Genomic DNA, 21,971 nt, shown 5'->3' with positions numbered 1-21,971 from the left:
GAACCTCGGAAGAGAAGCAATGGGAACAGGGAGAGCATCGAGGCTTTGCATCCGTTTTACTCGACCGGAGGCCGATGCATTACGCAAAGTCTGTGCCGACCTACGCGTCTGGAGCATATGCCTGGCAGTTCCAGGCTTAGCAGAGCTGGTGTCCGGAAGAATCTCGTCCTCCATATTGAAAAGCTCCAGACTTCCCTGACTGGTACGCAAACCCAAGAGAAGACTGTATCCGAAGGCTGTCTGGCAGACAAGGAGGCGAGGATCTCGAACAGTTGAAGAGCAATGACAAGGCCGATTCTCTGTGACAACAGAAGCTTCAAGGAAGTTAGCATCAGCAACACAGACATCTAGTGATCTTATAAACTTATATAAGAGATACTTTATAAAGAGCTTCACTTACTCAAGATAGAACTGTGCGAACACTCTCTTGAAAGGATAATAGTAAGGCTATAGACCTGTGAATAGAGGCATAAAGTAGATACTAGGAAGCATAGGAATAAGAAAGAATAAATAGAAGGGGTCGATAATGAATTTATAAGTGGGAAACAGGAGCCAGCTAAGCGAAGATATTTAAGACCAATAGAGAGAGAGGTAGAGGTGAGAGATACTTAAGAAAGTGAGAGTATATAGGTTCTCATAGAGATGGACTGACGTATATCAAACAGTCTCTTAATAGCCTTATATAGGGCTTAGGACCAATGACATCTCTGTGGAGAATCGCAGTCAAACACTGCACCCTTAGTCATGATGAGATTAAATGATATAATGGTATAAAAAATAAGATACTAATCTTTGTTTGAGCCAGAATTGGGCTAAAATATAGTAGTGAGAACATTTTATACCCACAGATTGGGACAGTTTCTGCACGTTCAGTTATCCTCGAGGGCGTCGATTCGATAGATCGAAGGAGCCCACCAGACACGGTACCATTGAGGATCGAAGGCCTCTTGATTCTCCCTGTGCAGACACACTTTCAGGAATATCTATTGGTAGCTTTGAGGGTTTGATTGAACGCCAGCTTTCTATCCACGCTTTCTTTTACCTATGGCATGACCAATGGTATGACCAGAGGTTGTCAAATCGCTGCGAACATTGGCCGGATCTGTATCTTCGTGCCAGTCGCTGATCCTCCATTCAACGCGTGTTTTTTGATCATCACTAATTGCTACTCCTCGTCTGCTCTGTAGTAAACGACCCAGTCGGCTGCCCTCTATCATCTCTTCAAACCACGGAATTCCCCCGCCTATACCGTGCCTCGCGGCCATCAATAATCCAGGGCTACCTGGGTCCGACTGCATAGCCACTGTGGATGAATGGCGGCCAGCCTCCTGGTTTGCGGTCATGTGTTCCGTCCTCAAGACACCGTCTGAGAGCTCCTCCGGAAGCAAATCTAGTTCTTCCAGAAGGCTTTGGCCGTCCCCCAACAAGCTTGCAACAGATACAGACATTAAATCAGCCTCCTCTCGAGGCTCTTCAGTCCAATACGTGAGATGTGTGCCGCAGAAGCCGCAGAAATTGCGTTTCGTATGTGGGGAATGGTATGGAGTGAAGGTGCGCCGGATGGAGGCGTGAGTCTCGTCTGGAAAGTATGCCTGCGTGTAGGATTCATACCATCCAAGAGGCACCTGCAGCCATGCAGTGATCGGTGTGCCTTGTGATCGTCCTGGGCCCATTAAAGATTACGAGTTTTAGTAACTTAACATCAAGGGTCTTCGCGCAGAACTGGTCACATACGGTTGTCCCAACTGCTATCGAAATAGATCCGGGCATGAGCTGTCACATCTTCCGGGATTCGAATCAAATATTGGTTCCTCCCACAAGAGCAGGACCCGCGCAAAGGTTCGTGATGGCTCATTGCTCAGTCTCAGGCTTTCGGTATATACTGTACTAGTAGTACTGTGACTCCTATCACTGTAGACTTGAACGCGAGGAGATTAATGACCGAACAATTCAATTCAAGACAGAATAACCAAGCCCAACCCTCAACCAGACCCCAACGATGAAATTCCCTTCTGGCGGACGTCTGGTCAGAAAACCATTCCGAGTGATGACGTGAAGGTGCCAAGCCAACCCGAACGCCTTCCAGATCCAGATGCGTTTATGTAAGCACTCAGCGCTAACCGTGTTAAGAACAGCCAGGGCCCGCTGCGGACATTACCCCATACCCTCCTATCGGCTTGTCGGTTGGAATCAAGAGTGACTACCTAACGAACGAGGAGTGCTTTTTCTTTATTGGTGTTGCGGCAAAAGTACAGTCTGTCTCTAGCCCTGGGGAGTCTGGCCTGTCGCAGCCAGTCTTTCAGTCTCAGTCCGCGTGTTTTCCCTGTCGTCGAGGTGCACCTGTACCTCGGGTCTTCGCTGCGGGTGCGGAGACAAAAGCTCTACTACTCTCCTCAAGGCAGAAGAAAATATTCTAAGACATGCCGTCCGCACCCCCGCCCGCTTTTACAGCATCCAGCTCATCTGAAGATTTCTATTCCCCCGTAATAATGGCTGATGCCACCGCTACCGCAGACTATAGCGATGATCAATCGTCCACGCCCCCCGCCGGTGGGGACTCATCGAATACCACAGGCTCGTTGACGAACGCGCAGGACAAGGAGAAGCCGCGGTTGACCGAGCAAGAGAAGAAAAACAATCATATCGCGTCCGAGCAAAAACGAAGGGCGGCGATCCGCGAAGGGTTCGATCGCCTTACAGAGCTGGTGCCGGGGCTGGAGGGCCAAGGCCGCAGCGAGAGCATCGTGTTAAAGAAGACAGTCGACTTTATCCGTCTGCAGCTGCAGGAACGACAGGAGCTGATTGCAGAGATTGAAAGTCACGGGGGTCGGGTCGACGATTCATTTCGAACCTGACTGTCGTCAAAGCTTCACCGGGCGCGAATCATGGCAAACGGCCCAACACTCTCCCATCTGGCGATTTGTCAAGAAGGAATATGAGAAGCCTACACAGGCTCCCAGCCCTTCAAAGTCGCTTCATAATGTCCTTTGTAATGACTTGTGCGAGTGATGCTCGCTTCTATCCGTTTTCCCTGTACATAGGGCATGTTTTACTACGATCGACGATTCGATTCGGGCTACTGGCGTTTTCTTGGGCGATAATTTGGAGGATCAGGCTGTATTAGGAGAAAAGCCTATCTGGAGATTAAACAACCAGGTTTTTTTCAATTGAAACAATGCTATAAAGGTATCCAAGGACTTGTTTTTAAATATTTCAGTGTATTGGAATTTTTGTCTGCCGAGTCTGATTTGTCGACTTGGCAACAATGATGGATATTCGTCACAGTCACCAAATACTCATTGGTGGGCTCAGAAATGTAATATATATATATAATATATCATTCTCCTCTATATAGCCCATTTGTGTTAGAATATAGACTCACCTGAGATCTGCTAGAGCTCTCACCGCCTAGTACAAGAAACTCTTTTCATGCTATCCTAAATATCCTTAAATCTTGAATAACATCGTTACTTGAAGGCTAAATAATAAACCTCACAAGTCAAGCCACCCCAAGTCTTGCATATTGAAACATGGCGGACTCCAAAAAGGGTCTCCTCGCCGATTCCGATCCCCCCCCAGCTTACGAAACAAGCACGATGCCCGCATCGACGCCCTCCCGCGCCCCCCTGCCACGCCCCCCGCCCCTCTCACTGGCCGTACTGGATAGATTACGGTCGGAACGTGTGATTCTTGCGTCGCAGTCCCCGCGGCGGCGGCAGATCATCTCGCTGCTGGGTCTAACGAACCTAGACGTGGTCCCCTCCAACGCGGCGGAGGATCTGCCCAAGACGATGTCGCCGTTCGAATACGTGCTCGCGACAGCAGTGAAGAAGGCGCAGGCCGTGTACGCGCAGGAAATCAACAATGCAGAGCGCGGGGAACCCGCCCTCATTCTCGCAGCTGACACGGTGGTCGTCGATTCCTCGACGGGGACTATTCTGGAGAAACCGCGGTCCGAGGCGCACCACCTTGCCATGCTTAAAATGCTGCGCGATAACCGTCACCACAAGGTCTTCACCGCCATAGTGGCAATGGTGCCGCTGGCTAGCGCGCGCCAGCCGGGCTACGCGCTCGAGTCGGCTGTTGAGGAGACGGCAGTCACCTTCGACGGCGAGGTCACGGATGAGCTGATCCTTGCGTACGTGAAGACCAGAGAAGGCGCCGACAAGGCTGGCGGATATGGAATCCAGGGACTGGGCTCAATCCTTGTGGAGAAGATCGAGGGTAGCTATGACAATGTGGTCGGGTTGCCGTTGAAGGCGACGCTGAAGTTGATCGAGACGGTCATGACTAAGGCCGATGATGAAGAAAATATGTCTGATAATGCCGATCTTCTAGAAGATGAAGACGAAGAGTAAATGGGTTTATAGATGACTCTCTTGTATAGTTTGATGAAGGGACCCGTCTTGGTATTTTTTTATGAACGCTGGCGTTCGCTATCACTCGGCATAAAACTTGGAAGAGAAGGGCTTGAAACGGAAGAGGAAATAATCTTCTACATGCAGTTCGATTTTGAGATGAATTGAAGCACCAAGGGCAACACTTGCGCGAATGGGCTCCGGTTAGAAAACAGCCAGCATATACAGAGCCCGGATGACCGGGTAGAAACCAGAATCGATAAAGAAACAGGTGGGGAAGTAGTCAAATAGGGAAATGAAAAAAGGAAAAGAAAGTCGCGCCTCTCAAACAGAATATCCAATCTATGCCTTCCAGATCCTCTTCAGGGCCTCAGTAATGCCCACATCGTTCGTCTCGAACTCGTACAGACCGACCGCAGTGGCGAGGGTGAAGCCACGCAGGAGCCACATGAGACCAGCACGGGTCTTGGGAACACGGCGCTGAGGGAAGTAGTCGATGACCATAGCCCTGGTTTTTCATTAGAAGCTATTTTGAACAACCCATTCCCGCCAGATTGACTTACTGGAATCCGATGTGAGAGTGAAGGATCAGAGCGGAGCAGAGGATAGCATCCATGGTGGGGTTCAGAGATCCAGCGGCAAACGGCGCAAGGGTCAGGGGAACCAGACCAGCGGAGATGATTCTAACTGTGTAAGCGGGTAACCTCTTTCTGAACAGGGCGCATCTTGCCAACTAAACGCACCTCTCGAAAGTCCAGTGGTAGCTGCCCTCCGTGGCATGGGTCTTGGGAACCTCAACGGCATCGTTGGCTGGATATCACCCTATCGTCAGTGTTTGTCCATACAGTGTCCTTCGTCTTATTGAATCCCCGTGTTCTGACGATCAAAATCAAGAATGTAGTCCTCCAATTTCTTCACCACACAATAGATCGGGATAACATACTGGTGCCGTGAATGACCTCTGTTCAAAGACAATTTTGTTAGCACTGTCCGTCTAAATGCATTTCCCAAGCCGGAAGTCTCGCGTATCCCCCACAAGCCACAGAAACCGGCCCTGGAATTGTTATTCGAATTGACTTACGAGGCAGAGGAGGGAGAATCTGCTTCTTGGCCGACGCATGGAAGGCCATCACCTGCATCGGTGATCGGGAAGCAGACAGGCAGGACCGCCTGAAGAGGGGGGTCTGGCGCGCCAAAGAGGCCATTGTGTTGGATCGGAAAGCACAAGAGAGAGACAGAACGGATTCAGCGGAGTGGAGAGGGCGTGAACAAGGCAGTTGTCGCCGTCAGTCTCGAGCAGTCGACGCAGACTTTCGCAGGTTCACGGATGAAGGTTTCAGACCTCGGGAATCCGCGCCGGGATGCGGTCATCAGATTGCGGGTCATGTGATTGGTCGAGCATTCTCCGTCCAGCCGAAAATGGCCGATTCTTCTCCCACGTCAAAACTGGAGCATCGCGTGTCTTATTTACTATTTCGAGAAATCAGGTGTCGTGAGAAACACAATGGGCTTTTTCTTTCGATACACTGGAAGACTCGCTACTATCTGACCTGCGTTGATCAAATGGGTTGCTTGTCGATGGATAAGCAATTCTCCATTGCCGGAGAGGACCAGGTCACGTGGCTATACCCGAAGGACCTTCCGATCTGGGGAAGATATCTCAACCTCACCTCTTGCACACTGGCTAAATCTCAGGTCAATCGCTTGTAAAAACATTGGAGATGGAGACGGTGCAGTTTTTATGGAACGGCAGATTCGCAGATCCTCCAATTCCCAGAATTTCGTTGTTCTCGGCTGAGACATTATACCCGGGGGAGTTGTATTGTGCCATTGCGTCAATTGGGCTCCAATACGAAAGATGAATACAATAATAATTATATCTGGAATGTTTTCCGTTGAATGGCACCTGTCGCTATGTCGGGGTATCTGCCTTTCAGCAAGAACCAAACCTGAGACAGGCAGGATTCGTATTACAGCCCAGTGACAAAGGGACAGGTGTTCATATCGTCAAAGCTGGGATTTATCATCTACAGAATATTACTGGGGGGCATTCATGGTCATTTAAACACCTAGGACTCATGATCGTCGATTAGAAACATTCTACAAAGATGACAGAGGAAAGAAATACACGAAACATTGTTCCGCAAGCATCCGCTTGCCAAGTCGACCCTCCCAGCAGCAACAAAACAGTCGAGATCAGCAGCTCATTTCAAATAGACAATGACACGGACAGTGGTTCGCGTGGAGCAAGTGCCCAGATTCCAACATGGCGTCTTAATATGCTTGTTTTTGGGTTAGTAGGAGGTCGTCAAGTTAAGCTCTAAACTGACGCATCGCGATGTCGATCCCTACTAGGATGTGTGTAAGCCTACTCCTCTCAACCTTGGAGACTACTATCGTTAGTACGGCTCTTGTTTCAATCACAAATGCCTTGGATGGCTTCTCTCGACGAGACTGGATAGTCACATCGTATCTGCTCACCTATACGGGTTAGGATGCCGAATTATTCACCTAGAGTAGAACCTCACTGACGGAACACAAGCGAAGGCTTTCTTACGATCTACGCCAAATTCAGTGACATCTTCGGCAGAAAGGTTCTCTTCCTGCTGGGTATCGGTATTTTTGTTGTATTTTCGATATTATGTGGCGTGAGCCAGTCCATCCTGACCTTGTAATATTCCCACTCAACTTCCCTATCAGATCAGAACTAACTACAACGCAGGATCGTACTCCGGGCTTTTCAAGGATTGGGGGCATCTGGGATCTACTCTATGGTCATGGTCATCACCCCGCAAGTTGTGCCCCGTACTGAAGTGGCTAAATACATGGCGATAATGTCCTCGGTCTTTGCCCTATCAAGTATCCTAGGGCCAGTTCTAGGGGGTATCATCACTGCCCACCCGGAGAGTTGGCAATGGGTGTTTTATCTCAAGTGCGTCGGTGTCTCCTGGCGAATGTTTTTTTCTTTTTTCTTGCGGGCTGATAATTTCCAGCGGCCCGGTTGGAGCGATAGCTTTCTTGTTGATCGTGATATTCCTCCCCTCGACTCCGACGGACACGGCCATGTTTGGACTGTTCTATGGGAAAGTCCCCAGGCGGATCGGGCGCCGGGTCGATGTGGCTGGGGCTCTGCTCCTCCTCGCGGCCAGTCTCTTCCTCGTCTTTGTCTTCGAGGAAGCAGGCTCTCGCTACGCCTGGGCTTCAGCTATCATCATTGCTATGTTGGTGCTTGCATGTATCTGCTGGATTCTCTTTCCGGCTTGGGAATACTACCTGCAGCACAAGCAAGCTGTCCAGGAGCCTATCTTTCCTGTCCGCCTGCTCAACAATCGTGTCATGGTTGGGATGATGCTCTATGGATTTTTCACCGGCTTTCCCTTCATGGCGGTTATTGTCAACCTTACCCAGCGCTTCCAAGACGTGAACGGGGTGTCATCATTGCACGCAGGTAATTTGTCTGTTATCCTGTTTTCCAAGTGCTCTTATTCTAATTCTATTACTTGTACTAGGCATCTATCTCCTGCCGATGCTGCTCTGCTCTCCGCTCGCCAGCGGTGCCAGCAGCTTCATCGTCTCCAAGTTGAAAGTCGCGCCATTCTATCTTATCGCAGGCGCAGCGGTGCTGCAGCTTGTCGGCGTGTGTCTGGTAGGCACCCTGGCCTCAACACCTCTAATCCTCCAGCGCCAACAGTTCGCCTACGAGGTGATCCTGGGCTTATCGTTCGGCACGGGGCTCAGCATGTTGCTTGTCCTAGCCGCACTAACCGTCGCGGAGAAGGATATGGGCGTGGCAATGGGGGCGTTGACCCAGATCCGCGTGTTGGGTGGAACGCTGGGGCTGGCAATCTGCTCAACGGTATTCAGCAACTACACCAGTTCTCGACTGATCAACGTCGTGGACGCGGCTACCTTGCAGCAGATATCGGACTCGGCAACGTACATCAACTCCCTGGCGCCGGCAGAACAGGCCGCAGTGCGAACAGTGTATGCACAGGGGTACGCGCTGCAGATGCACGTCATGGCTGGATTCAGCGGGCTAGTTGTTCTCTGTTCAGCATTGATATGGCAGCGGAACCCGCGGTTTACATTAAGCAGTACTTAGATAACAGTGGAATATGAGGGTATATTAATTGAACACCATATATGTACTACTTAGAAAGATGAGTACCATTTTAAAACTTCAGGACCGCCTTGCCCATGTTCTTGCCATAGAAGATACCGACCAAGCCCTCCGGGGCATTGTCGATGCCGACAGTCTCGTGCGTGAGGGCCTTGAAGGTTCCATCCTTGATCCAGGCCTGGACCTTTTTCTGGTGTTCGACGCGGTAGACATCGGCGAAGCCCGGGTCGCCGACGATGAAGCCGCGGATGGCGAGACGCTTGGCAACAATGTTCTGGAGGTTGGTGATAGGGTAAGGCGCGCTGTTGTACTGGGAGATGAGGCCACAGACGACGACGCGGCCAAAGTCGTTCATCGCGTCGAGGGCAGCAGCCAGGTGCTCGCCGCCCACATTCTCGTAATAGATGTCGATACCCTCGGGGGCAAGGCGAGCCAGCGCCTCGCTCGGCTTCTCCTTCTTGTAGTTGAAGCCGCCGTCGAAGCCCAACTCGTCAATGATATACTTCAGTTTCTCGTCCGAGCCCACGCTGCCGATCACCTTCAACCCCTCGTGCTTGGCCAGCTGGCCGACAATCTGACCCACGGCGCCGCTCGCCGCCGACACGAAGATGGTCTCGCCACGCTTCGGCTTGCCGATCTCATACAGCGACGAGAACGCCGTCAAGCCGGGCATGCCCAGCGCGCCCAGGAAAAGACGGATGTCAAGGCCAAGCGGGTTCTCCAGCTTGCGGATGCGCGGCAGCGAGGCCTCGTCCAGCGCCACAACCTCTTGGATAGGGTAATATCCGATCACCACGTCGCCCTCTGCGTATGCCTCGGTGTTCGACCGCACCACCTTGCCGATACACAAGCTGTCCATGGCCGCCCCGATGACAAACGCCGGCGAGTACGACTTGGCCTCCGCGGGGCGCATCTTTGCGCGCATGTACGGATCGAAACTGGCGTACATTGACTGGATCACGATTCCGTTCGTAGGCGTGGCCACGTCGGCGCCGTATGCGGCAGAGTCGATCGCCACATCTTCGCCAGGGACGGGATACCCATTGGGCACCTTCTTGAAGACGAGTGCTTTGTTCATGGTTTAGACTGGGAATGACAAAAAGAAGAAGACAAGGCAAGGTATTGATAGATAGGATGGTAAGGCAAGAAAAGAAAGTACCTCTTTCTACCCCTCCATCAAAGGGGGGGTTTTGAACCTTTTATATACACCAAACACTGGCAAAGCCACCACAGTATTATCAAGCAAAGTGTTGGGCTTCTGGAAAGTCCCAAAGGAGAGACGCCCCGACACCCGGGTCTCCAATGATAGCGAAGCTTCGACATCTGATCCAGCGATGGGGAAAAAATTATCTAGAGACGTAGTACGCACAGCATTGTTGGTGGAGTCCCCCGTCGGAGGCAGCCAATTCAGGCAGTCGAACCGTTGCAGGCGCCGGGCATGAGGCCCAGAGCGTCTTGAAGCAAGGGTGCGATCATCGTGGAGGGTTTGGGAATTATGCTGGGCTTTGCGTCATTAAGGCTTCATTACTGAATGCATCCAATATGCCATGTGAGCGGACTGTTTCCACAGTTTCTTCGCCGTTTTTAAGCTGGGGTGGATCTTTCCATGGATCTGCGTCAGAGATTCGGTTCTGCGGGTTTTTGGATTATTAATCACTTTTTACTATGTCTCAAGTTACTTGGATAATGGAGGAGTCGCTTTTTATGCTACAGAAAAATAGATCAATAATACAGTTTTATATCAGTGGACAGTGGATACTGTACAAGACACGCTGATCTCTGCGACTACCACCACATCATCGTCATCGATCTATTAACCACTCGCAAGAAAAAAAAAAGGGGGAACACAGGAGAGACAAAGGAAATCAGTTGCGGGGGGCGGCGAGAAACTCAAGATGGAGGGAGGACTACAGGGGAAGAGTTTATGCGGCGTTGCGGCTCATGTTGGCGCGGATACGCTGGTAGTCGAAGAGACCCTCGATGCTGCCGACGGCACTGATGGCGATGTCCTGATCCCACAGCTTGCGAGAAGCAAAGTCCATGACGTCCTTGTTGGTGATGCGACCGACGGCAAGCTCAACATCCTCGGGGCTGAGGCGGCGGCCAGTGGTGATGATCTGGCGGCCAATGTCCTCGGCGACGGCAGTAGTGCCGTCGAGGGAGAGCAGGATCGAAGCCTTGAGCTGAGCCTTGGCGCGCTCAACCTCGGACTCGGTAACGTTGAAGGACAGGCGGGACCACTCGGTAAGGGTGAAGTGGACGAGGTCGTCGATGTTGGTCAGGTTCTCAGTGGTGAGGTAGATACCCCAGAGACTATATCGTTAGCAAGTTTTCCTTCATATTATAGGCAAAAAGAGAGAGACAGGGAGAGGGAGGGGGAGAGAAAACTTACCCAGTGTCGCTGTAGCTGGTAGAGAAGCTCATGAAGCTGTTGGCCAACTTGTGGTGGTTGACGAGCGAGCTGAGCTTGCTGCCCAGATACGGCGAGTTACCCATGGCACGGTCCCAGTTGCCGACGATGGCCTGGGTGACGAGGGCGGTGAAGTAGTCATCATCCTTCCAGCTGACACCCTCGACGGCCAGGGCGATGTGGGCGGTGGGGATGGTGTCGTCGCGCAGTCTCACTTCGGAACCGATGAACTCGGGGGCGCGCTTCTGCTCGACAGTGAGGGCCTGGGCGGCGGTCGTGGGAGGCTTGCTGGGGAGGCCGCCAAAGTGCTCCTCGGCGAGCTTGACGAGCTCCGCGTGGGGGATACCACCGGCACCGACGAGAACCATGCGGTCGGCGGTGTAGTTGGTCTGGATGTAGTCGGTCAGGTTCTCGCGGGAGATGGTCTGGATGTTCTCCTTAGGACCAAGGATGGTACGACCAAGGGGCTGGTTCTGGTAGGCAGTCGCGTGCAGGTGGTCGAACACAACCTCCTCGAGCTGCTTGTCCACCTCCTCCTGCTCGCGCAGGATCACGTCACGCTCGCGCTCGATAGCCGAGGGCTCCAGCTTGGAGTTCTGAAGGATATCGGCGAGGATATCGACGGCCTTGGGAACATCGGCATTGAACGACTTGGCGTAGTAGACGGTGTTTTCTCTCTATAGCCCTGTTAGCGCCATTGTCGTATACCAATCCTCTCCATCGCGCTTCCGGTTCATACCGAGGTGTAGGCGTTCAGGTGAGCGCCCATGTTCTCGATCTCGAGCTCGAGCTGGTGCTGGGAGCGTTTGTTGGTGCCCTGGATTAAAATCAGCAACCCATTCCACATAGACTGTCTGAGAAATATGAAGGAAAAAATTCACCTTGAAGGCCAGGTGCTCGAGGAAGTGCGCCGTGCCGTTGGTCTTGTCAGTCTCTGACCGGCTACCAGCATCGATCCACACGCCGACGGTGGACGTCTGGGCCCACGGGGAGTGCTCAGTAGCGATCTATCAACAATTAGCACACCCACAATGCCATTGAAACTCGATATTCCGGCGTACCGTGAAGCCATTGGACAGGGTGGTCGACTGGGTGGTGCTCGGCAGGGCAACCGGAGAGGCAAAGCCTCGCTTCACACTCTGGATGGCATTGCGACTCCGCAGAGCCTGGTTGAAGTTCAAAGCAAGACGCCGGGAAGCCATTGTGACAAGACTGATGAACGTCTGTGTGGGGGGGAGGAGGCACGAAGGGGAGGGAAGAAGGTGAAGCGGCTGGTGAGACGCCCTGGAGTTGAGGTTGAAGTTCGGGAGTCAAATTGTTCGCCAGCTCCCCAGCCAATCACATGACCCGCTTTTCCAAACCGTCCCGGCTGTTCCCTAGTACACTTTGACAGGCCATCTCTTAATAATAATAGCCAGTTGGCAGCAAAGGGCGATTATGGTGATTTTGATGAGTATGACGATTGACTATTATCGGAAATGATAAAATGATACTTATGAATTATTATAGATGATTCTTGGCGATCTATTCCAAACTCCTGCGTTGCGGCCGGTCGCTCGAATACCCTCGCGTCGAATAACAATAATAAATATGAGGGTTTTATTCTTTCAAGTGATGGCATATATATGTATAATATGAAGGCTTATGTTCACTGGTTTCTAGATTATACAAACTGACTGGCGAACTTCTTAATATTCTCCACCATCGGAACGTCCTCTGCGAAACCCAGCTTCGTTGCCCGGGCCGTGGCAAAGTTGGGAGTCCACGACTGCACGATCCGGTCGATATCTGCATCATACTTTTCCTCGACCAGCGCCCGTCGCTCCTTGCCTCCAACCGCCTCCAAGGCGTCCAACATCTCCTGCACGCTGACCTTCAACCCGGGCAGATTGACGGAACGGGACTCGCCAAAGGCCTCCTTGGGGATATCCTTGGCATGGACCAGGTTCCTGACAACAGTGTACGGCGAGCAGATCCACATCTCTGTGTCGCGGCCGACGGGGAGGATGGCTTTCTTGCCGTGGAAGGGCTCGCGGATGATGTCGCTGGCGAAGCTGCTGGCAGCCTGGGTGGGCTTGCCCGCGCGGACGGTGACCGTCGGCAGACGCACGCAACGGCCGTCGAGAAACCCACGGCGCGAGTAGTCGTTGATAAGGATCTCGGTCATGAGTTTCTGCGAGCCGTACGATGACGAAGGCACGGGCGGGAAGTTGGTCTCGTCGATTACGAACCCGCGCGGCGCGGGTCCGTACACGGCCAGCGACGAGGTGAACACCACCTTCACGCCCGCCATCGTCGCCTTCAGCCGGTCGAGGATGTACCGCGTCGCGTCCAGGTTGACGGCCATCCCCAGCGCGAAGTTGGCCTCGGACCCGGACGACATGATCCCGTGCAGCAGGTAAACGACATCGTACCGGTTGTCCGGGTTGATCAGCTCGTCCACCGCTGCATGTGAGGTCAGATCCGCTGCCACGCTGCTCGCCCGGTCGCCGTGCTGTGTAGGTACCGTAGGAGCCACCACGTCCGTGAGGGTGACGGTGATTGAGGGATTCGATTCGAGTAGTGCGGCTGCCAGTTCCTGGCCGACGTAACCGCCCGCCCCCGTAATAAGAATTGACATTGTATATGGAAGGTATACTCCCTTAAGGCTATGATAGAAAATAAACGATGGTAAACAAGATTAAAAGTAGCACTTATAAATTATGGATGAGATCCTTCATATATTTACGGCCCTCCTCCGGTAGAGATTCTGCGGGGAAACCCCGCAACCCAACCTTCCCAACACTAGGTTTTACTCCTGAGTATCCTCGTAACCAGTAGGTAATACACAGAATAACCACCAGGCTCCATACGAGAAATCCAAGTTGAACCAGTTTTATGTCCGAGGTGAGGCTTGGTGAGCAACTCGGTGAGAAATCCGGGTACAAACCCGCGGTTGAGCAGCGGGGCGGCGCAAGTCCGATTGTAAATGTGCCGTGGGTATTGATTGTTATTATCCAGTCTTGCCAGGATTCTTTACAATACTTCTCTATATTCATTACTTGTTTTCTAAACCAGGGAACAGTAGTTTTTCTGACCAGAATACATATGCACAGATTCAGCAGAACATCATATAAGTCGAGCACACAACGCCAGAGGAAAGAAAAAAAAAAAAAAAAACGGAGCAAGATAGGAAGAAAAATTTGAAGAGAGAAAGAAGATTACTCCGAACGCTTGTAGAGACCAGCCACTATACAGTGATCACGCTCGAAGGGCTCGAGGGTGAGCTGTTCCTTGGGCTTGATGCGCTCCTCGCGCATCTTCTGGACCTCACGAGCGAAGACGACCTCGGGCTTGGCGGTGGAATCGATACAGGAGGCCTTGACGGAGATGATGACGCCGCCGTCCGCCTTGAGGAACATGTGGGCGTTGAGGCCGACAATACGGGCCTGGTCGGGCTGGGCAACGTCAGCGAAGATGACGTCCACCATGGGGACGAGCATGCGGTAGCGCAGCGGGTGGCGGGCGTCCTCGACGATGGGGATCACGTTGGTGCGGTGGGTGGCCATGCCGATCAGATCACGGCCGGAACGGTGCGAGAACTCGACCGCGTACACGTTGCCCGTCGGGCCGACGATGTCGGCAACGTGACTGACCGAGGTACCGCTGGCAGCACCCAGGTACAGCACCTTGGACCCAGGGCGCATGTAGATGTCATCCAGACCACCCAGAATACCGGCCGCCAGCTTGGAGCGGAAGGGGTTCCACACGCGGTACTCGGTCTTGGAAACCGTTCCGTCCTCGTTGGCCGGCGAGTCCACCGAGATGCGCTTCTCGCCGTAGACAGCCTCGCCGGGCGTCAGGTTCTTGGTCACCAGCAGATCCTCCTTGCCGCCGCGGGCAACGAACACACCGGCGTGACGGTGGGGTTCCTAAATAGTGAGTAAGTACAAGGTACATATATATATATATATATATATCATCCAGGGCATATGATATGAATTGTATAAACCTACAATGATGACCTTGGCACCACCCTGGGCACCACGAGCACCGCCGCGAGCACCACCACGGCCACGAGGAGCTCCGCGACCACGACCGCCGCCCCGGGGAGCACCACGACCGCGAGGAGCACCGCCGCCTAGAATTTCAATCGGCAATTAGCGTCTCTCGATATACAAAGCCTCAATGCAAGGAATGGGCTCAGTGGAAACAAACCTCTACCACCGCGCCCGGCACCACCACCACGAGGACCACCACGGCCACCGCCGCGAGCACCGAAACCACCACGACTACCTCCTCGAGGAGCACCGAAACCCATTGTGATTTTGTGAGTGTGTTGGAGAGGATAAAAATTAAATTAGTGTGCGTTGGCGACAACCTCCAATCTTAGACCAGAGGTGACCGAAAAATCTGTGGGAGACGAGGCAGGAAAATTCCGAGCTCGAGAATGCACAATGAAGATTTGATGATTAGAAACCGGAAGAACCGTGTATCGTGTCTTCTTCTTCTTCAACAGCTGCAATAATGCGGGTCTGTCGAAGCCGGGCTGCTCGTCGATGTTGGCGGTCGAGATTTTTTTTATGGCGAACCTTTGGATCTTTCGAAAATCAGAGCACACTAGCTCTAATAGGGACTAGCCCCAGTTAGAGCTATCATCACGTGTGATCATGTGATTACACTAGCCCTTTTGGGAATTCAGTACAACCAGTATAGCAGAAGACAATAAGAAACAATAGCAATAGGATTACTAGTGCTGTGAAATATCTATATCACTGGTATAATGAGGGCGTTTTGTAGCGAGGTATTATTATAAGTCATACTCATGTCTATCAGGCTAGGCAAAGTGCTCGTTTCGTCAAGTTAACAATAATCTTGAGCACCTTCAACACTTTCCACATGATTAGAATGAGAAAAGGCGAATAGACACACATGGCCACACCCAGCACGACACCCAGCAGCAACGCCTCGGGGTGATCTAGTCGGCGCCTGAGGTCCGCCAGGACGTCAGCGACAAGGAGCACCTCGCCGCTTTCCCTGCGGGCCATGCGCAGCGCGGGCAGACCGTCTAGGCTGCGAGCGTTGTACTGCACCATGTACGCACCCAGGGCGCCCTTGTTGACCTTGTTGACCAGCCACTGCTCTAGCATGTACCGATCGGAGAAGCACTTGCAGGGAACGGCCCTCATATCAAGGACTTCGGCTATGTTGTCGTCGTGATTATCATGATCATGCTGCTGAATCTGCTTTGGAGGGACCGGCGAGTCCAAGACTGGAATCGAGTACCCACACGAGGTTTGAACCTATACATCTGCTGTTTAGCTTTCACCGAAAGAAAACCAGGTAATGTGCTTTTCAGGAAACCTTCCAAATGTCCAGCAAGACCACCGCCCGCGCACCCGTGATATTCGCCTTGCCCATCCGTGCCAGTGTATCTTCGAAACCTGGCTGATCTGCCTCGACGACGCGCCCGTGACAAAAGAGCCGCAAGATACGCGGCTTGCTTTCGAAACTGCAGAACATGACGGTGACCCGCCCGTTATCGTAGATGTGGGCGATGGTCTCGGCCCCGGAGCCCGTCAGATCGAGATAGCCTGCATGGCGGTCGTCGAAGATGGCCAGCGTCGACGAGGGACGGCCTTTGGGGGAGACGTTGACGTGGGCGCCGGTGAGGGGCGCCGAAGCCGTGAAGAAGATGGGCTGCTCCAGCGCCCATTGCTGGAGATGGGGGGGGAAGGCAGTATAGAAGTGAGGCATATTAGATACTTAGATAGTAATTAAGATAAAGGAATGTTCTGTGTTAGAGGTATTGAGCATATACGTACTATAGGTACTTTTGTATGAAGCTGGATAGTATCGGAAAAGAGCGGATCAACCTATACTACTATCACTACATAGATATACATATACTACATAATGAAATAATGAAATAATTCTAAATAATTATTAACACTATTCTCAATAATAAATACTACTACTAAATATCCTCTGGAATCTCAATTCGATCTACAATAATAAACAGCACGATAATCGCAAGGACCGCCTTGAACCACCTCCAAAATACACCCGAAGGGGTTTTCCCTCCTTCTTCCTCTGTGATCTCCTCCTCACCCTATTAACAGAGTTAGCAGAAGTCATCATGAACATAGATATCGAAAAGAGACAAAGGCACCTCTTCCTCAGCCTCATTCCCCTTGATTCTCCCTACTAATAGCCCCTCCAGAGTCGTCTTCGCCCCCTCCGAATGCCCGATATCATCGAACCCGTCTGTCCCGTCCGCGCCCGCCACCTCCATCAAGATATCAGCTCCTCCTCTAGATAGATTAGCTGTTCTAGAGAGCTCTCCTGTTCATCCGGGATTCCTTGTTAAAAAAAAAGGGATGGCTTACGGATGTTCATCTGCGTATCCCGTCACGTCGTACACTTTGCCATGGATGATAACGTAGAGACTCTCGCGCGAGTTGTGGGTTGCGACATCCTCGAGAGTGAATTCCATTTCTTGTACATGCCTGAGTCTATCGTTGAATCGAATGACTACCTGGAGGCAATATTATTATTATTAATAATACCTTCGTTGTGATAGTGACCGTGGAATTCCGGTCTAAACCGGCCGACAGTTCGATCGTCCACTAGAAGACGATGCTATGTACTAGTTACCTAGGTACCCCTACCACTACTACGTGTACTACAGTAGTGGTATCAGTGAATTCGAATTGTTGTATTGATTGTGGTAGCCTGGGCCTAGGGTATGAATGGCTATCTTGTCCTAACAGATCATAATTATCCATCCGGGAGGTCGGTATTCTAGACTGTATTATATTTGTCTTTCGAGCTCAACAATAGCTCTGGCTCTTAAAGTAGATGTCTGATATTAAGATTTGTGACATGGACTCGAGATGGTGCATATTAATACCATTGATCGGCGCTGTCTGGTCTTATTCTAGTCGGTTGTAGTAGGTTATCTGTATATCTAGATGAGCAAGTTAGTCCTTAGGCCTAGAGACCGTAGAATTCAGCTAGTAATAGTTATTATCCCTCGAGAAGAATCAGTCATCTACCTTAATAATAATAATAATAATCATGGTGACTGTGACTTTAGCCGAGGTCTGCTGGTGTCCGATGTTTTCCCGATCGGCTTGCATCGGGCCCCATATACAGAGAGGTGTATATATAGAAGCTGCAGCTTCAGATCCCCCTGTAAAGGAGTCAAGGATCATTGATAACCGGAAAACGGCAGAATTGAGTAACTGCCGGCCTCGTTGCCGCCCCACGGCATCTGCCCTGTGTCCAGACCAAATTCCATAAAGGATCCATCCATAGGATCCATGGGGAACGGTAATGGTAACCAGTCCAGGGTATCGACGGCGTTCATTGGGGGGTGATGTTCGTCTCGGCTTCCATCGATGGGGGGCATAGGCGCCCCCGAGAGTTGCTCGGGAGTCGGGTACGCCTGGCTCGTCTGGGCTGCGCGCCATGAACCCGGACCGTACGTTGCAGTCCGGAGGCTCTCGCGTTGCCGTAAAATGAGCGAGGTGAGGAGTGTCCCCCACCGTGCACCGAGGTGGGCATCGTCCACGGAGCATACTTTGAAGGCCTGGCCCATCCGTTCGACAAGCCCAAGCAAGACATCTGCGTCTTCTCTGGGGCTGATGTTCAGGGAGGTTGTCTAATGCAAATAAGCACAGAACGGGAGCAACACCGCCAAGAGGGAACCATACCTTCATTAAAAACAAGGCCGCAGATAAAATCCTCGAGTACGCCCGTACCGGGATGTGCTTCAGACTGTTGTCAGGCAGAAGATCATTCAGGACGCATTCGAGAATACATCGAGCCCCATTGATGACCTCGGCCACAAACTCCTCGTTGGCCCGGTGCAGGGCCGGCTGGCCTGTCCGCTTGTTCTCTACAACCGCCTGGGTTGCAAGACTATGGAGGTATACTCGGACATAGTCATATTCGATGGCCAGCATCGCCCGCATTTGCTTTGTCACTGCTTTAATTAATTTGACATGATCGGACTCTGAGAGAAAGGGGAAAAACAAGGGTGGGGGGTAAGTAGATAGATCACTTACATTGACCCCTCGTCCTGTCAAACTCCTTCTTCCAATCTACTAGATTGGGATGTATAATATAAAGAAGACCAACATATCGGCCATCCTGGATGATCTCGCGGGTATGACGTCGAGACGAGAACATCAACTCGTTACCTTTTCGCATGAGAGTGGCGATCCCCGTCCACAGGCGCGAGGTGTCATCGAAACTGACCACTGATTTTTCGGACAGTTGAAAGGGTGCAAGGTACTTCCATCCTACGTGAGATCAAAGTTAGCGACGGAACCATCAACGTTTGAGAAGGTGAAAAAAAAAGGTCCCCACCGAGTCGTCCTGACATCTGAGTGGAAAACACCCAGAATACATGCTGCAGCCGATACGCCCGGGATTGAAAGGACGGATCGCGCCAGTGGTCGTTTGTAGTCTCCTTGGCACCCAGCGTGGTATTGTCGCAGTCGTCGAACAAGCCCAACTCAAACGCCAAAGTCATGGCCGTACCCAGCAGCGACCAGCACAGCCGGTCAGACCGCCATGACCAGTCGAGCCAGAAGACGGGGTCCTGCGCGGTGAAAGCGTTTTTATACGTCTGATCTGAATCGACGATACTGGTTTCGTTGTGGGCTGGCGGGAAGTGCAAGGATCGCGGATGCCACTCGGTTAGCAGAATCAAAGCCTCGCAGGTACCAAGGGTGCGGAATCCGCTCGCGCGGCCGTTCTTGCAGCGGGGTCTGTAGTCCTGCGCCCAGAAGATACGCATGATCATGCCTTGGAGGAAGGACCACAGCCGGTCGTGGATGACGTACCGCCGCGAGATGCTGCCCGCCCCTGGCAGCTCGCAGTGGCGCGCCGCCAGCATGAGGATCGTGACCGCCAAAATGGGCTCCTCGTGGATGAGCCTCCGGTGCGCAGCCGGGTCGGTGAAGTTGGGTGATAGGACCGGCGTGAACGGCTCGAGATGGTCATGGAAGTATTGCATATACGCCATCGCCTCAGTGGCGGAGAACAGGCCATCACGGACAAAACGCACCTCAGACCACGCCTGCAGGGCCTGCTGCACCCCTTCACCATCCAGGCTCGACTGGGTAGCCGAGGATGTTGGGATAGGCTGCGTCTTGCCGCCGCCGCCTATTATCGTGGGCGAGCCGGTGGTCTCTGGCGCCGAGCCGGCACGGTACAGCAACCCCAGCGTGTCTTCATCGGTATAGGCGACATTCTGCAAGACAGTCTCTTGGCGTTCCTAGTCCGCTTAGCAGCGATTATTAAAACTACCTTGGCTATTTTAAATACTAACCTGGCGCGAGTCGCCCTCCGCGGTCGGCCGGTGGTTGGGATCACTGATGCAGCTACTACTCGCCCGCTCCCCGCGCTGTGGATCAACCACGGCGGTGGAACCAGCACGCCTCTTGTTTCTGAACAGGAACCCCTCGGTGTCCGTGCCGGAGACGACGCGTTTCCTCGTCGCCGTGAAGTAGCACTCTTTGCTCTCCCGCCGGCAGCGGGCGCAGGGGGCGTCGTGGGGGTTGTCTACCGTCCCCAGGTTGCAGCGCACCTTTTTGATCCGGCACGGCTCGCACGCCTTCGCAAGTTAGCAGAATAACCCAGTACTTCTTCTTCCCCTCCCTCTCAGCCACCAACCTGGTAGACACGAGCGTGTTTCTGGCCCTTGGGCATCTCTCTGAGCATCGCGAGGCAGTCGGCAAGTTGCTGGCACAACCAGGGGTCGTTTCGTCTTCGTCCGCGAGACAGGAAGGCGCTAGTGCACATGACCCAGATCAGCACCAAAAAAATTATACTTTGTACAATGGTTATCTAATCGAAACACAAATACAAATAACTACTGGAAAAATTGATTACCATGCTCTAACTATATAAAGAAAAACAAGGATGGCAATGAAGAAAAAAAAAGAATCATCATGACCGCCCGCGGTCAGGTCTCGTAGATGTAGTAGTTGGCCGCGTACGGCACGGTGAAGGAATCCGGCATGCCCTCGCAGGTGGTTGGGGCATCCCCCCCGGCGGTCATGACGCGGTAGATACTCGAGTACTTGCCCACAGTTTCGTTGGTGGTGGTCAGGTAAAGCCACTGGACGGCGCCATAGGCGCCTTGGATGGCGTCCGAGGGAGCGTCGAGGGTGTCGTTCTTCTTGGTGTAGGCGATGCCGTCGTTCTGGTCTTCGGTGTCGAGGTCGAAGACCGGCGTGGTTAAGTCGCTGAAATACTGGTAGCCCAGCAGGAGCAGATTGGCGGGCGGCAGCATGCTCAGGGACGTCGCGTTGGCCGACACGTCCATGTCATAGACGATGTTGGGGAGCAGATCGATGATTTCCGGGTAGTCAGCGGCGATGCAGGTGGCATTGAAGAGGCCGGCCAGCGCCCCGATGGCTTCGGGGGTGGCGCTGGCAGACGAGTTCGCACAGGTGTAGTTCTGCAAAATTAGCAAAGATCCAGGCAAATGTAGAGAAAACGCTGGACATACCTGCGTGCCGACACCGACAGTGACGTAGGCGAGTGTCTGACCGCTGGGGCTGGGAAGACTGGAAGCATACGCCGGCAGAGAGATGGACGAGGTGTCGCAGGTGGACGATGCACTTCCAGTCCGTTTGCTGTCGTGGATATGCTTGCTCACTCGGGAGTAGTACTCTTCCATCCTGTTTGAGCGCTTGTATGCGTTGTTGAAGATGCCAGGCGCCGGCGCCGCGAAGGCAATGCTGGCCATCAGGCCAGCAAGAAACAATGAGATCGACCGCATTCCGGATATTTTTTCTACCAGAAAAACCGTATTGGAATCTCGAAAGAAAAGTAAACAGGAGTATATCAATTGAACCAGGAATTCGAAAACAACCCCCAAAAAAGAAAAACAAAAGAAAACCAACACAGTCAATGGCTGGTGTAAATGCAGGAAACCGAGAAGCAAGGAAAATCAGTCGTATATAAGACACAATTCACAGCGCTAGAATATTGATTTTGGTCCGGACAGCCAGGCGTGCAGATGTGTGTACTTATAGAGCACCATATTTGCAGGACTATCTCCATCAGCGAAGAATCGTCATGC

The 21,971-nt window shown here is 52.4% G+C and overlaps 11 protein-coding genes across 11 annotated transcripts; 2 read left to right on the top strand and 9 right to left on the bottom strand.

Moving 5' to 3' along the window:
- Window positions 1–800: 800 nt before the first annotated feature.
- On the bottom strand, window positions 801–2,037 carry ASPZODRAFT_133533 (hypothetical protein). The gene is made up of 3 exons (XM_022723294.1): window positions 1,735–2,037; window positions 916–1,663; window positions 801–861 (listed from the first exon to the last, which is right to left on the bottom strand). The coding sequence occupies exons 1-2, from the start codon at window positions 1,853–1,855 to the stop codon at window positions 1,023–1,025; spliced, it is 762 nt and encodes a 253-aa protein (XP_022580176.1). The 5' UTR covers window positions 1,856–2,037; the 3' UTR covers window positions 801–861; window positions 916–1,022.
- Window positions 2,038–2,173: 136 nt separating this feature from the next.
- On the top strand, window positions 2,174–4,358 carry ASPZODRAFT_159942 (hypothetical protein; the record flags this gene model as incomplete). Its single annotated transcript, XM_022726438.1, has 3 exons — window positions 2,174–2,550; window positions 2,575–2,831; window positions 3,549–4,358. The coding sequence occupies exons 1-3, from the start codon at window positions 2,421–2,423 to the stop codon at window positions 4,356–4,358; spliced, it is 1,197 nt and encodes a 398-aa protein (XP_022580175.1). The 5' UTR covers window positions 2,174–2,420.
- Window positions 4,359–4,529: 171 nt separating this feature from the next.
- On the bottom strand, window positions 4,530–5,670 carry ASPZODRAFT_505186 (hypothetical protein). Its single transcript, XM_022728417.1, has 5 exons — window positions 5,440–5,670; window positions 5,302–5,319; window positions 5,102–5,168; window positions 4,922–5,041; window positions 4,530–4,866 (listed from the first exon to the last, which is right to left on the bottom strand). The coding sequence occupies exons 1-5, from the start codon at window positions 5,561–5,563 to the stop codon at window positions 4,701–4,703; spliced, it is 495 nt and encodes a 164-aa protein (XP_022580174.1). The 5' UTR covers window positions 5,564–5,670; the 3' UTR covers window positions 4,530–4,700.
- A 1,026-nt stretch (window positions 5,671–6,696) lies between these two features.
- On the top strand, window positions 6,697–8,460 carry ASPZODRAFT_68734 (hypothetical protein; the record flags this gene model as incomplete). Its single annotated transcript, XM_022729533.1, has 5 exons — window positions 6,697–6,847; window positions 6,906–7,029; window positions 7,081–7,290; window positions 7,352–7,806; window positions 7,868–8,460. The coding sequence occupies 5 exons, from the start codon at window positions 6,697–6,699 to the stop codon at window positions 8,458–8,460; spliced, it is 1,533 nt and encodes a 510-aa protein (XP_022580173.1).
- Window positions 8,461–8,530: 70 nt separating this feature from the next.
- Window positions 8,531–9,556, bottom strand: ASPZODRAFT_68819 (hypothetical protein; the record flags this gene model as incomplete). The annotated part of the gene is made up of 1 exon (XM_022729539.1): window positions 8,531–9,556. One exon carries the CDS (start codon window positions 9,554–9,556, stop codon window positions 8,531–8,533), a length of 1,026 nt encoding a protein of 341 aa, XP_022580172.1.
- A 620-nt stretch (window positions 9,557–10,176) lies between these two features.
- Window positions 10,177–13,508, bottom strand: ASPZODRAFT_159938 (hypothetical protein; the record flags this gene model as incomplete). The annotated part of the gene is made up of 6 exons (XM_022726437.1): window positions 10,177–10,791; window positions 10,871–11,565; window positions 11,628–11,705; window positions 11,770–11,895; window positions 11,950–12,111; window positions 12,558–13,508. The coding sequence occupies 6 exons, from the start codon at window positions 13,506–13,508 to the stop codon at window positions 10,401–10,403; spliced, it is 2,403 nt and encodes an 800-aa protein (XP_022580171.1). The 3' UTR covers window positions 10,177–10,400.
- A 175-nt stretch (window positions 13,509–13,683) lies between these two features.
- Window positions 13,684–15,291, bottom strand: ASPZODRAFT_506761 (hypothetical protein). The gene is made up of 4 exons (XM_022728418.1): window positions 15,086–15,291; window positions 14,884–15,008; window positions 13,966–14,799; window positions 13,684–13,911 (listed from the first exon to the last, which is right to left on the bottom strand). The coding sequence occupies exons 1-3, from the start codon at window positions 15,186–15,188 to the stop codon at window positions 14,089–14,091; spliced, it is 939 nt and encodes a 312-aa protein (XP_022580170.1). The 5' UTR covers window positions 15,189–15,291; the 3' UTR covers window positions 13,684–13,911; window positions 13,966–14,088.
- A 434-nt stretch (window positions 15,292–15,725) lies between these two features.
- On the bottom strand, window positions 15,726–16,635 carry ASPZODRAFT_133521 (hypothetical protein). Its single transcript, XM_022723293.1, has one exon. It carries the CDS (start codon window positions 16,622–16,624, stop codon window positions 16,223–16,225), a length of 402 nt encoding a protein of 133 aa, XP_022580169.1. The 5' UTR covers window positions 16,625–16,635; the 3' UTR covers window positions 15,726–16,222.
- A 356-nt stretch (window positions 16,636–16,991) lies between these two features.
- Window positions 16,992–17,363, bottom strand: ASPZODRAFT_68480 (hypothetical protein; the record flags this gene model as incomplete). The annotated part of the gene is made up of 2 exons (XM_022729512.1): window positions 16,992–17,181; window positions 17,257–17,363. 2 exons carry the CDS (start codon window positions 17,361–17,363, stop codon window positions 16,992–16,994), a joined length of 297 nt encoding a protein of 98 aa, XP_022580168.1.
- Window positions 17,364–17,721: 358 nt separating this feature from the next.
- ASPZODRAFT_504515 (hypothetical protein) lies at window positions 17,722–20,940 on the bottom strand. The gene is made up of 8 exons (XM_022728416.1): window positions 20,774–20,940; window positions 20,555–20,672; window positions 20,448–20,495; window positions 20,211–20,393; window positions 19,244–20,156; window positions 18,940–19,176; window positions 18,586–18,857; window positions 17,722–18,533 (listed from the first exon to the last, which is right to left on the bottom strand). Exons 2-8 carry the CDS (start codon window positions 20,600–20,602, stop codon window positions 18,081–18,083), a joined length of 2,154 nt encoding a protein of 717 aa, XP_022580167.1. The 5' UTR covers window positions 20,603–20,672; window positions 20,774–20,940; the 3' UTR covers window positions 17,722–18,080.
- On the bottom strand, window positions 20,847–21,668 carry ASPZODRAFT_68845 (hypothetical protein; the record flags this gene model as incomplete). Its single annotated transcript, XM_022729545.1, has 2 exons — window positions 20,847–21,344; window positions 21,396–21,668. The coding sequence occupies 2 exons, from the start codon at window positions 21,666–21,668 to the stop codon at window positions 20,847–20,849; spliced, it is 771 nt and encodes a 256-aa protein (XP_022580166.1).
- Between the last annotated feature and the right edge of the window lie 303 nt (window positions 21,669–21,971).

Source organism: Penicilliopsis zonata (assembly GCF_001890105.1).
Source record: "Penicilliopsis zonata CBS 506.65 unplaced genomic scaffold ASPZOscaffold_10, whole genome shotgun sequence".
Lineage (NCBI taxonomy): Eukaryota > Fungi > Ascomycota > Eurotiomycetes > Eurotiales > Aspergillaceae > Penicilliopsis > Penicilliopsis zonata.
The sequence above is the reverse complement of the archived record's forward strand: the minus strand, read 5'-3'. Positions and strand labels throughout refer to the sequence as shown.